Source organism: Pholis gunnellus, assembly GCF_910591455.1.
Source record: "Pholis gunnellus genome assembly, chromosome: 17".
NCBI lineage: Eukaryota > Metazoa > Chordata > Actinopteri > Perciformes > Pholidae > Pholis > Pholis gunnellus.
In genome coordinates, this window is record NC_136544.1 from 15,978,608 (window position 1) to 15,990,554 (window position 11,947).

The 11,947-nt window shown below is 41.8% G+C and overlaps 1 protein-coding gene across 1 annotated transcript in view; it reads right to left on the minus strand.

The window, feature by feature from the left end:
• Positions 1 to 5,587, minus strand: part of mgat5b (alpha-1,6-mannosylglycoprotein 6-beta-N-acetylglucosaminyltransferase B) — a gene marked incomplete at its 5' end in the record, with an annotated part of 48,476 nt that extends 42,889 nt beyond the window's left edge. The window contains 2 exons of the mRNA XM_079177394.1: positions 3,686 to 3,798; positions 5,520 to 5,587. Of these exons, the coding sequence (XP_079033520.1) occupies positions 3,686 to 3,798; positions 5,520 to 5,587 (181 nt within the window). The remainder of the gene's footprint in view (positions 1 to 3,685; positions 3,799 to 5,519) is intronic.
• Positions 5,588 to 11,947: the final 6,360 nt, after the last annotated feature.

The following is an 11,947-nucleotide window of genomic DNA, read 5'->3' on the forward strand; positions in this document are numbered from 1 at the left end:
ACTTCATGACCACACTCAGATAAAAGGTAATAACGTTGCAGCATCTCATTTACAGAAACAATCAAAACTGCAGTACTTCATTTCCCCCCGGAGACAGTTTAATCAAATGAGGTGTACACCAACACTTCTACCAACAAATGTGTATGTAAAGTAAATCCTATCTAAGAGCAATGAGCATTTCTAAATACATTAGAATAATCTGTTTAAAATGTGTCTATCGCAAAGCCAAACAATAACACACCTATCAGATGATGCTTTGAATGCCACGAAGCCGCGAACAATAAAAAGCAATCTGAGACACAGAAAACGTGTCAGCAGTTGAATCTGGAAACGGCCCATTTTGGCAAAAACAATCAGTAAACCCTCTGTTGTTGCACCTTCCTCACAATCAAAGAGACAATCACTGGTTCTCTCCACCTGGCGACGGGAAAGAGTGAACAACGAGCAGTCATCTTCCATTCACACGTCTGTTTTTCTTTGTCAAACACAGAGCCAGGTAATCATATGAACAATTCATCACCAGTTCTTAACTACTGGTGGAGTTGCATCAGTAGATCAGTTTGTTTTATTCATAACATCTACACTCACTTCTATTTCCAGCAGACCACTTATCCCATTTTTCATGAAGTTCACAGCTTTGACAGACCTACGAATGCCACACCCTTACAAGGAGCGGTGTCAGGAAAGACTCGCTTAGACTCATTTTCATGCAACCACGCAGAGACAGGACTGCTGAGCCGTGGAATAAAAAGAAAGTCCCGTCACAGTCTGTGAAAGGATCGCAGAGAACAGGATACTGAACACGACGCTGCTTCCACACCTGATGCTCCGCTACGTGACTCGGTGATGGATTAAAACGCTGAGGAAAAGGCAGGAGTTTCAGTCGTCCAGCCACAAAAATGTGCAGATTTGATCATAAATTAAGGGGCCAAATGTAAGGGATGCAAATACAAGGGTGTGGCTAAAGACGGGAGAAAGCATCTGCTTCTGTTGATTGATGCAAGACTCTGTTTGCATGCAGCAAAATGTGTTTTTCCATCGCTTAAGAGGACGGTGAATAAATAAAGCTCAGGTAATGGAGCTTACAGGTATATAGGGATATAGAACGCATTAGCATCTGAACCATTGAGTCCTGGTCTGACCGGGGTAAAACCCGATAGCGCCCTAAGCCTATTTCTCCCTTTGTGGCAAAGCTGCATTAAGACCCCTGAGGTAAAAGGACACACTGTGAAGGTGGTCTTCAAAGAGCTTATTAGAAAGCTACAGTAGACCTCTGGAGCCTTTAAGATATCTAGGATCAAACGCTTCCCACTTTCATGCTTCCTACTCTGGTAAAAATCCCTTCCCTCATAACCCCCCCCCCCCCCCTCTCTTTTTCATTTTCTCCACATCATTAGCTTCCTGTACCTTCAAACGCGAGGGGTGAAGGAAATGCACGCATTTGAAAACTGGATTAATAACTTGGTGTCCAAATGCAAAACTCAATGGTATTCTGGGTCTCTGGCTCTGGAGTGTCAAAGAGTGCAACACTACGTCATCCAGAGCACACACAAATACAGAAAATGCAGAAAATAGCACAAGTTTTTGTCAGAGCCAACCTGAAAAGCAGGTGTAAGATTCTTTGTGCAGCTTCGGGAAGATTTCTGACCAAAATAATACAAAAACATGTGACATCGACTGAGCTGGAGAGGAGCATAAAAAAAGAAAGAGCAAGAGGGAGGCAGGGAGGCAGGGAGGGAGGAGAGAGACAATAATTACGTGTTTTCCTTCACACCTTTTGCTCTTCAGGCAATTCACAAGATGAGCAATAAACAAGGTAGTGGGTTCTCTCAGCACAGACCGGCCATTTTGTTTACCCTTTCAGATTCAAAACACTGCGCATATTAACGTGCCTCTACTGCTTTTATGAGATTATGAGATGTCCTGCATGAATGTTGGTCACACACACACACACACACACACACGTTGAGGGACAACATGGCTGCAGGTGTATAGGTGTGCGTATATATTTCCTGTAGCTCTTCACGCTGTTCAGCGACTGGCTGGCTGTAAGTATTATCAAGTTGCTGCTCCACTGAACAATTCTTCCCGGCTCATTCATTACGCAAACTCCCCGTGCCGCTAATCCTCATTCCCAAAACATTCTCATGTACACAAACACACACACGCACGCTCGCACACAGACGGTGAGGATTTACATAGCTGGGCTCTCGCTGGTTTGCGGCGAGGCAGTGTTTAATGAGTTTGAGGCCGAATGCCGTCCCTCGACTGCGGCCTGTGAGTGGTTAATTAATCAGACAGCTCTCCTGTCTCCCCCCCCCCCCCCTTTCTCTCTCCCGAATCAGCCCTGCATTTAATATTTCTTAAACGCATGATAACCTTGAAATCGTCTGCGGTGAGGACACCTGATGCACCTCCGTACAACATCGCCTTCATTGCTACACTCTCAGAATCACACTGACTCCAACTCTGAGCCAATATTTTAAATATCACAATCGTTAAAGTCAGTCAATCGAACATATTTCAACACTTGGCATCTCGCACAACAACAAGCCACCAAAGCCGCCACAGGGCGACATGCCGCTCACCGATTGGGCCCAAACGATGGGCCGTATTATTCAAGAGGGGTGAAATGATTGCCATCGCCTCATTTGCATCGCTTCTTCCCGTGCCAGCTGGTACCCGTCGCAGGGGATGACACACAGTGTCAACATTGTGCCAGGCGGCAATAAAAAGGTGAGAGACAAAAGTCCAAAAGCTAACAGTGACTCTCCCAAACGGCGAGTGCTGTGGTGGTTTATATGCAGAGGCACAGAGCGCAAACAGAGAACGTGCTGAGGAAGATAACAAGTTTCTCTCAGGGATGGCACTTGGAAATTGTTTGGATTTTTATTTATCTTTTTAAAAAGTAAATGTTGCTGGCTTCATCGGAGTGGCCATTTGGTTATTTTAAGATAAGAGTTGTCTAAAAGAAGCTGTTAATAACCTTTATATGATTAAAACATGATCACTTGTGCTTTGTGATACATGAAACATACAACTATCACTAAGAAACAACAGCACCACTGTCTCATACATCACATGCAATAGCTGTACTGGTTCACTATCTCATAAACATACACTATTAATAGAATTAGTTTTTAAAATTTCATTTTTAAATCTTCTCTGCCAGGGTAATTCATGTTTGCAATAACTTATTTTTGCTTCAGTGAGCTTACCGGCTAAAATAACTTATTGTACAAAACAAATGCAATGTATTTGTACTACATGAATAAACACAGGGTCAACATCACATATAAAGATTCATAACAGGGCAACAGAAATCCCACCTCAGCCTCCAACATTGTTCAGCGAGTAGCGAGTAACTACTGCTGCTAAAAATAGTTAATGTGGGGGGTCAGAACAAGGTCAGGTGGGCACTGAGCAAAGATGAAAGCAGGTGTATAAAAAAAAAAGATGGAGCCTCTCCAGGCGACATGTACCCCCCCCCCCCCCCCCCCCCCCCCCATGACACACTCATGATGAGCAGAGTGAGCAGGTCTGTCAGCCCCCTGGCAGCAGTCAAGGAAGCCCCACGAAACTCTCAGCGTGTTCCCGGCCTGTTCATTACCAGCGCGCTGGCCTCGGCACAGCCGCTGCAATCAGAGGCGACCAAGCAGCACTGACTGCTCAACTGCGGGCTTACCTTCAGCTCGCACCGTGAAGGGGGAATCTCCGGATCTCTTGGCCGAGAACTGGCCCCCGAGAGAGGTCATTAGAAAGCACAGGCTGAAGAAGCCAATCCCCACCACGAAGATCCTGCAGGAGACACGGGGGGTGATCAAGTGACACGAGAGCAGGACAAGGTTACAAGCTCGTGAGAAAAAGGAGTTCAGGTACTGACAGGAGAGTAGAAGAAGAACATTTGAAATGAGACGTGTGCAAGAGAGTCCACGTTAACAATGGGTTGGGGTGTAATGTAACATGATACTATATCCTCTTTCAATGGAATTGTGATGAAATCATATACCGACAACAAACACATAGAAAATCTCACTTAAATCAAATGATGTCTTAATCTAAATACTATGTATTTGTGTGCATGCATGTAAATAAAGTCAGTGTATAGATAGAAATATTAATTATTTTCTCTGTAAACTGTTATGTTCATTTTGCAATAACGTTGTTAAGTGAATGAGAAAACACTTTTCATTTGTCAAGTTTTTAGTCCACACAGGAGTATACATGTTCACTTAATAAAGTGTATACTGTGATAGAGGATTTTGGCCATATCGCCCGGCCCCACATCAACATGAGCTCTTTGAGCCCTTTGCTTCATGGAGCGAGGACATGTTTTTGTAAAGTTCGTATTGTACCAATCAACCCACAGAAAAGCATTGTGTACTCGCTTGAGTGTGTCATCTCAAATGAACCATGACATGGGTGGGTTTTCGGCATCACACCATGCTGAGTGAGCTAACATCCAAAATAAAAGCATTACCTCACGGGCGAATGGCTGCATTTTGGAGAAAAACAAGCGAACGCACAGCAAACATGTGTGAAGTCCTGGAAGCTTTGACAACAAATGCTTTGGACCGATTAGCTCAAAACTGGCTCGTCTGGCATTCTCCAGTGGTTGTGCTGAGAAAACGTTTTGGTATAACAATCTTTTTTTAAAGCGGGGAACTGCAAGGCAGATTGTCACGCTTCCATTCTGTACACCACAGCTTGCTTACTGGAATTTTTATAAGGCTGAAAACTGTCAAAAGAGAGGCCGCAGTCACTCAGCAAGAGTGTGTGAGAGTGCCGTATCACCATCCAATTGTGAGGTAGTGGCCAAAAAATGGGATCTGATGTTCAGGGAAGCATGCATGCTGTGTGGGGACAAAAAACAAGTATAGGACTCTGCAGTGAGAGTTGCATGTTAAAACAGCTCTGGAGCCATAATGTGAACACCGTTGTATTCACTCAGACAGCTGCAAAACATCTGGGAACTTTACTTCGGAAAGAGAGACTCCTCATAGTGGCATGGACACCATCACTACCATATTAATGCCAGTGAGCCCTGGAGCTTGTGTACACCCTATCCAGTCAGACTTGTAAGTTTTAATGAGTTTATATCTGCTTGAGTTGCTTTCACTCCTCTCCAGCTGCTGCTGCTGCTGCTGGTGAAAGTTGTAGCTGTGTAAGCAAACGTTAATTATAGCACAGCAGGCATTCTGTTGTTCCAATTAATGCCAATGGCTCCAACGAAGAAAAAAAAGAATGCCAATGGTTTGAAAATGCAAGATTTGCTCTACTGCAGAAAACAAAACAGCAGACATAAAAAGCATGAAATGATTGCATTTACATCGATTTTGAAGGTTGTCTGTATTCCTTTTAATTTCATGTAATTTCAAATTTTCAAATTTTTTTTTTTTTTTTTACATTTTATAAACAACAATCAATGTATAAAAACCAACCCGTGTGTATAATTTAACATGTGAGTCAACACAGAAAATGTTTCAAGCTGTGAAAGATCCACTCCAACATGTTCTTACCTGAACGGTTTGAAAGTGAGAAGACATCTTCTCACCATAATGGAAAGGTCGGCGCTGGTTGCAATCATTTCCCACACACGTAGACAGCTCCGGGTCCTCTTGACATTGTGTGAGTCTGTGTGACAACCAGCGTCAAAAACATAACTTTTAACCAGAGTCCCGAGGATCGACAGAGAGCGCAGCGAGGCAGGCAACTTCCCGGTCCGACAGCTGGCCGTGTTGTGCTGCGTGTGTGTGAACAACTTTAGCGGGAATCCCGCCGGTGCGTCCTGCTGCAGCAGCGGGTCGATAGTCCTTCTTTTCCGGTTGTGCAGAGGAATAAATATGAAAGAAAACTATGTCAATCTCCTTTGATCAGTTGTGGTTGTATCCTTTACAATGTTGGAGATGGAGCGGCATCGGATGCTACAACACATGACTGTTGAGTTCCTTGATTTCCTCTGAGTCGATGGAGCACTCGCCGACTCTTCACATAGTGCGAGCAGATCTTTCGCTGCGGCTCGTTTACCGACAGCGCCATCTAAAGACTTACACTAGAAAAATACATATTTATTTTCTGTGTTTATTTAAAAAAATAAAAAAAACAGACGATGGATGAAGACACAGACAATAGGCCTTATTATTCAAACGTCTCGTAGCCTGTTGGCAAAGTAGTGTGTGAAATATTATTATATTATATACAAGTAGGATCAATGTAAATGTTAGCGGGGTATCATTCTGCATAATACTACAGGGCTAATATGGAATTAGTTCTTAATTCAAGTGAACTAAGCAAGACATGAACTACTAATTTAATGGATTAATTTAGCAAATCACTTTCCATAACGATGACATAGTTGTCTCCAATAATACATTTAGCACCATTTTAAACGTAATATGGTGCAGAAGCTTTGAGGTTTCAGGACTCATTTCAGCACCACGGACAGCTCCGAGTGTGAGCCTGCAGACAGACAGCAGCTCAGCACCGACACCCAGCGGACTGACCGCAGAATACACTCACAGCCCTGTTTTAATTTTATTTAAAAAGGATATTCAATCAAAGGTTAATACAATGTGAAATAATAAAACAGTTGAAGTATCAGTTGTTGCTGTTTTCATTGTTGTTGTTGTTGTTGTTGTTGTTGTCTTTATAGAAAAAAAACAGATGAAAACAATACAAACTAAAATGTTGACTTGACCTCGGTATACCCGGCGTACCATCTTAAAGAGTGACCATCGTTGAGTGGTCCAAGGACACATCGAGCGTCGGCCTGTAATGGACAGCAAGCATCCTCTGTTGCCATGGAAACCGTTTCCACTCTTCCGATGTCGGGCCTCGGCTCTGCCTGTTGCCGCTATCGCATCTTGGCTTGCAGCCCAAACAGACTGGCTCCGCTGACATTACAAGCCTGGGCAGAGATGTAAAATGCACCACTGGTCAGATCACATTCACTTATTACGTACTTTGACAACATGACTGACTGCAGGGCTTCATGCCTCAGCAGGAGTATCTGTGAGGGCAAGCAGATTATGTGTGTGTGTGTGTGTGTGTGTGTGTGTGTGCTACACATGCGGACAGACAAGAATCCTTTTCCTCATTTGTTTTCTTTATTTAAAGCAGAATCTATAGCTTTGGCTGCAGAAATGAGCAAAACAATCACAGAAAAGCAAGTGTGCATTGAGTCGGAGATAACCTCTCATGCTCTTTTTGATGAAAGGATGAACCTTCATGCCACTTAGAGAGAGTTGAACCCAGGAAACTACCACCTGCAGCATCGTGTCAGGATATCTCTCACACTTCATCTTTATCTTTTCTTTTTCGTGTCCTCTTTTTCATTTCCTTTCCTCTGCTTTTCTCCAGTCCAGTCCTGAGTCTTATCGTCTTTCTCCTTCCACTGCGTAATGATGACCTCTTCACCACCGCACTATCCGCCAATATTTGTTATCTTACTGACATCTACTGCCTCTCTGTCTGAGCCTCTCTATCTTTGTCTCCGTCTGCTTACTTGTCTCTTGAGTACAGTTTCTCTTTTCCTCCCACTGTTTGGTTTGGACTCACAGAAGCAGACGCCCAAGGACAAAAAACTCTTAAAAGCATTGACTTTATACTAAACACTGTATACATATAACAGGGAAATATGCATCTGGGAAAAGAAAGTGTAAAATGCAGGCTTAGGTGTTACAAAGAGGGAGGAAAATCAAATGCACTTGCAGCTTTGATCACAGTAGAAACTAGAAGGGCATTCAGAGAGTGCAGACATCCGCCAAGGCCAACCCGCTGCTACATTTAATGAGCTCTTCTTTGGCCATTGCTACACCCGTAGCAAGTAATAAGGCCAGACGTTTTCCAGTAATCCTGCTGATAAACCAAACCAAAAACATCTTTGGCAGAGGAAATAAAACCCAGTCACTGAATCTCTGTTGTTCGTCTGCCAGGAATGTGAGAGGAAGACAAACAGTAAAACCGTTTTTCTTTGGAATAACATTAGCCTACTAACATTATATTATAATTCTGTTGTTCAGCAGTTCCTAATCTTGTCTGACATAAAGTTGTCCCCACAGCCCCTTACTGATGAAGCTACTCCTTAATGTTCCAGTTGTTTGTTGGTAAAGATATGTACGAGCTGCTAGTTACCACAGCAGAAGCTGGACGTTTCAACCAAACTAAACCATTCAGCCATTACTTTAGCTAAATATTTCAACCCTTTAACTTTTAGCTAACAATTTTAGCCATTTACCCTATCCATTGCAGATACTTTTAGCTAACAATTTCAACAACTTAGCTTAGCCATTGCCTTTAGTCAGCTAACTATTTCAACCGTTTCCTACAAAACTATTTGAATGGTTGATTACTTTTAGCTAGCCCTTAACGCTAACTGTTTCAACTAGCGTTACTGTGGTAACTAAGTTAGCTAACGTTAACTGGTAACGTTAGCATAGGTTAACGTTTGTGTTCAGGTTTTACAGCAGACTCAATGTGTGAAGTTTAGCTAGCATTAGATTATTAGATTAGATCATTCAGATCATTTCTATTTTGTTATAATTAAATGAGCTATAAAGTTACTTCACAGTCTCTCCACTTAGCCCTTGCAACTGTAGAAGTAGCCGATATCTCCTGGGGTAAGCTAGCCTAGAAGTAGCTTTAGCTACCTTTCTTGGGGAATCACTGCTATTAGATCATAGTTGATATAAAATGTTACAGCTGCCATCTGTTTTTATCAAACAAAGATGACAGTCACACAATTATGATTTTATAAAACATTTGGACAGAACAACAATCTATAGGTAATTCCAACAAGTTTTCAGAAGCTACACTGGTTACAGAAAATGTCAAAGTTGTCACTCAACTGGGGATAGTGACAGGAGTGTGTGGAGGAAACATTAAGTATTTACATTATGTAGTGCTAATTGCACCATGCTTCTTCTATTAGTTTTTAATGGCGTTCTGTGACTAGTATCCTCATCAACATGAGGGACATTTATCTTAATTTAGTAAATTGTCTTAAGAATTAGATGGTTACCCTGTTTCATTTTTATAAATACATAAACATGCATCAAGGTGGTTCAATTATGTTATTGATTGAATTATATTACATTTCAGAAACCTCTACATAAAGCATCCACAAATCCACAAATTACACAATACAAGCTAAACTGCATGAACAAACTATTACCTGCTTGGGCACACCTTGCTTTGACTTACAGTAGGCTTTCTCTAAGCAGCTGTTGAAACACATCCACCCCCATGTTTCAGGATTGAGCAACCAGCTCGTGCCAGTTCCACACTGAGCTACACTGGTCTATGATATTGACTGACTCCAACCGACTTGAAAAACAAGAATTTATTTACATATCCAACGGTGAATATGTGCATTCAAGCATTGTGAAGCCAGGAAAACCAACAGCTGTGACTTTGTCGAGCTGTAGCCCCTTAGTGGTGAGAGAGTAGCATATTTAAACTCTTAATTTCCCTCTCTCCAGCCTGCGGCTCTCACCAGCTACACATGACGAGTTATTACTCACATAGGATCTCTCAGCAGATATGTGCCTGCTCATAGATAGATCACCTGCTCTAGACTGCCATAAATGTCCAAAGCACCCATTAATGTAACTGGGAGTGATGACACTGCAAATGTGGTGCTCTAATATTGGTGCTGAAAACAGTCTTAATGTTCATTTATACAGCTCCATCAAGATTCAGATGCATTAGAGTCTAAATGGCAGCAGTGGCTTCCTCCATACCGCCTCCCTCTGCAGAGGCTTTTACACTGACATAATATTTCAATAAAATACATACTGCCGTACTTAGATTGATTAATTATACATTATTCAGTCAACAGTTACACAGCGAGTGTACAGTATTGAGATGTCTGTACATGTGAGGGCCTGTACCTGCAGTCAGAGCAACACCTCACAAGTGAGGTTTTCTTTGTCATCTTCACACCACACTGCAAAGACGTGCATCCTTCAAAATGTGGGTGCAGGTACAGGTATGAGCTTGCGGGGGGATTTGTGTGACGGTTGTGTGAAAGGCAGAGAAGCTGGAGATTTTTTGGGAAAATATCCAGTTCAAGTTTCAGGGGACTTTTGGCTGACGATACTAGCCAGGTGTCCCAGCCTGTAGTTGCACTATATTTATCCGACAGCTGCACAAGCTTCATTCTTTGCGGAGGATACGCTTTTCCAGCATTGGCAGCAATCGCAGTACATCCCTGCAGTAACAGCTCTGTTGGCAGGTTATTGTCAAGAAGCAAGTGATGAGAAGCTGGAGCCTCATATCACTTATATAACTCTTTAACATGTGTTTACGGTGATTTATACAATATCATAATCAAGTTTGAAGGTAGATTGTGAAGTAAATCTCTACATTTAAAAGAACTCAAATTAATGCAAATTGATCATTTTGCAGACTAAAATAGTGCTCATCAGTTCTTTTGTACAGATAAGATCCTGACACATCAAAGAAAACTGTTCCTGGAGGTTCAGAGCTGATCAGTTTTCTCTCTCTTCTCCCTCCAAGACAGACGTTGTGTTCTCCTCTGGATACGATAGGAAACACCTTGTCTGCTCTGCAAAACTAATTTGCATATTGCGCCAGATCCTAATGTGGGCATAATTTAAGATAACAACAACACATTTGAATACTATTAAATACGGCGTTCGTTCTGTAGATATAAACGTGATTTAAACAAAGGTTCCTCACTAATAGAAGTTGATGCATCTTTTTCATTTTGAGAAAGAGTAACTTGTCATTTCATGCCTGCCCTCATACAGGATCACTGAGGTATTTGGGGATGTCTGGACAGATATCTTTGCTACTTTGTTTGCCACCAGTTTTTAGATGACACAAGCAGATTGCTTGTTATGATCTTTGCTGCAGCCCCCACCTTCTCCACACACACTAAAGCTCTTTTTCAGTCTTTGTTGTAAAACTTGAGAATGTGGCTGGAGGTTTTTAAACGTAGAGGGTGAAAGTAATGTGGAATCCAATACATCTTGATTGCAATTGTTGCTTTGATGTACTATAGAGACTTGAAATTATTCACGGCTAAAATACTGATTTGCTATCAGCAGGACAAACAAAACCATGCAGCACGTGTAGCAGCAGGACTTTGGAAATGAGCCTGTTATTCCTGTTTTTTATTTATTTAATTGCAGCCTACACGGTTCGTTCTTTGGGCATTACGAAAACTTTCCAGGCCAAGCTTTCACCGATCAACAAAATGCAGCTGCTACAGAAAGGTCAAATGTAAAATATTGATCTATGCCATTAAAGCTGCTATCAAGTCAATCTGAGCTTTGCCCTGCAGAGAGAAACACCTTTTTGGCATCTCCTCCCTGAGTAAAGTGGTTTGAGTGAGTCAGAGTAGAAGTGTTTCACAAACCTTCACAAAACCATAAACAAATAAAGTGGTGAACAAAAGGCTGATTACAATGTGAATAAAGAAGTGCATCTCATGCTGAAGTGTCAGAAGAAACAGTCTTTGTCTTTCATACTGATGGCCACTTGAAGTTACTTTATTTGGGATCGGTTGCATTTCTATTGCTTCTTAATAATAACCACTGGGTCACGCTCACTTGCACTAAAAGCAAGCACAAAGGAAGGAGAAGCTCTGCTAACAACACACTTAAAGAAAGTGACTTCATTTTCTGCTAAGGCAGACATTACTCCAACAGCGAATAGTTGTTTGCTGCTATAATAATGCTCTGAATGTTGTATATTGCATCTTTAAATGTTGCTTTTACATGGAGTCAAGTTGATGCCCAGAGTAATGTCTCTCTTTATTGCATTGTCTGGTGAGAGTCAGAGAAGCTATAATTATAACTGGGTGACTAAATTGAAGTATTTTCAATACAGAAGTCAAAATGCACAAATTAAGGATCTTTTTTCTGATGTTTGTTGGCCAATTTGAATGATCAACCACAACTTAATGCATCTTAAACACCAT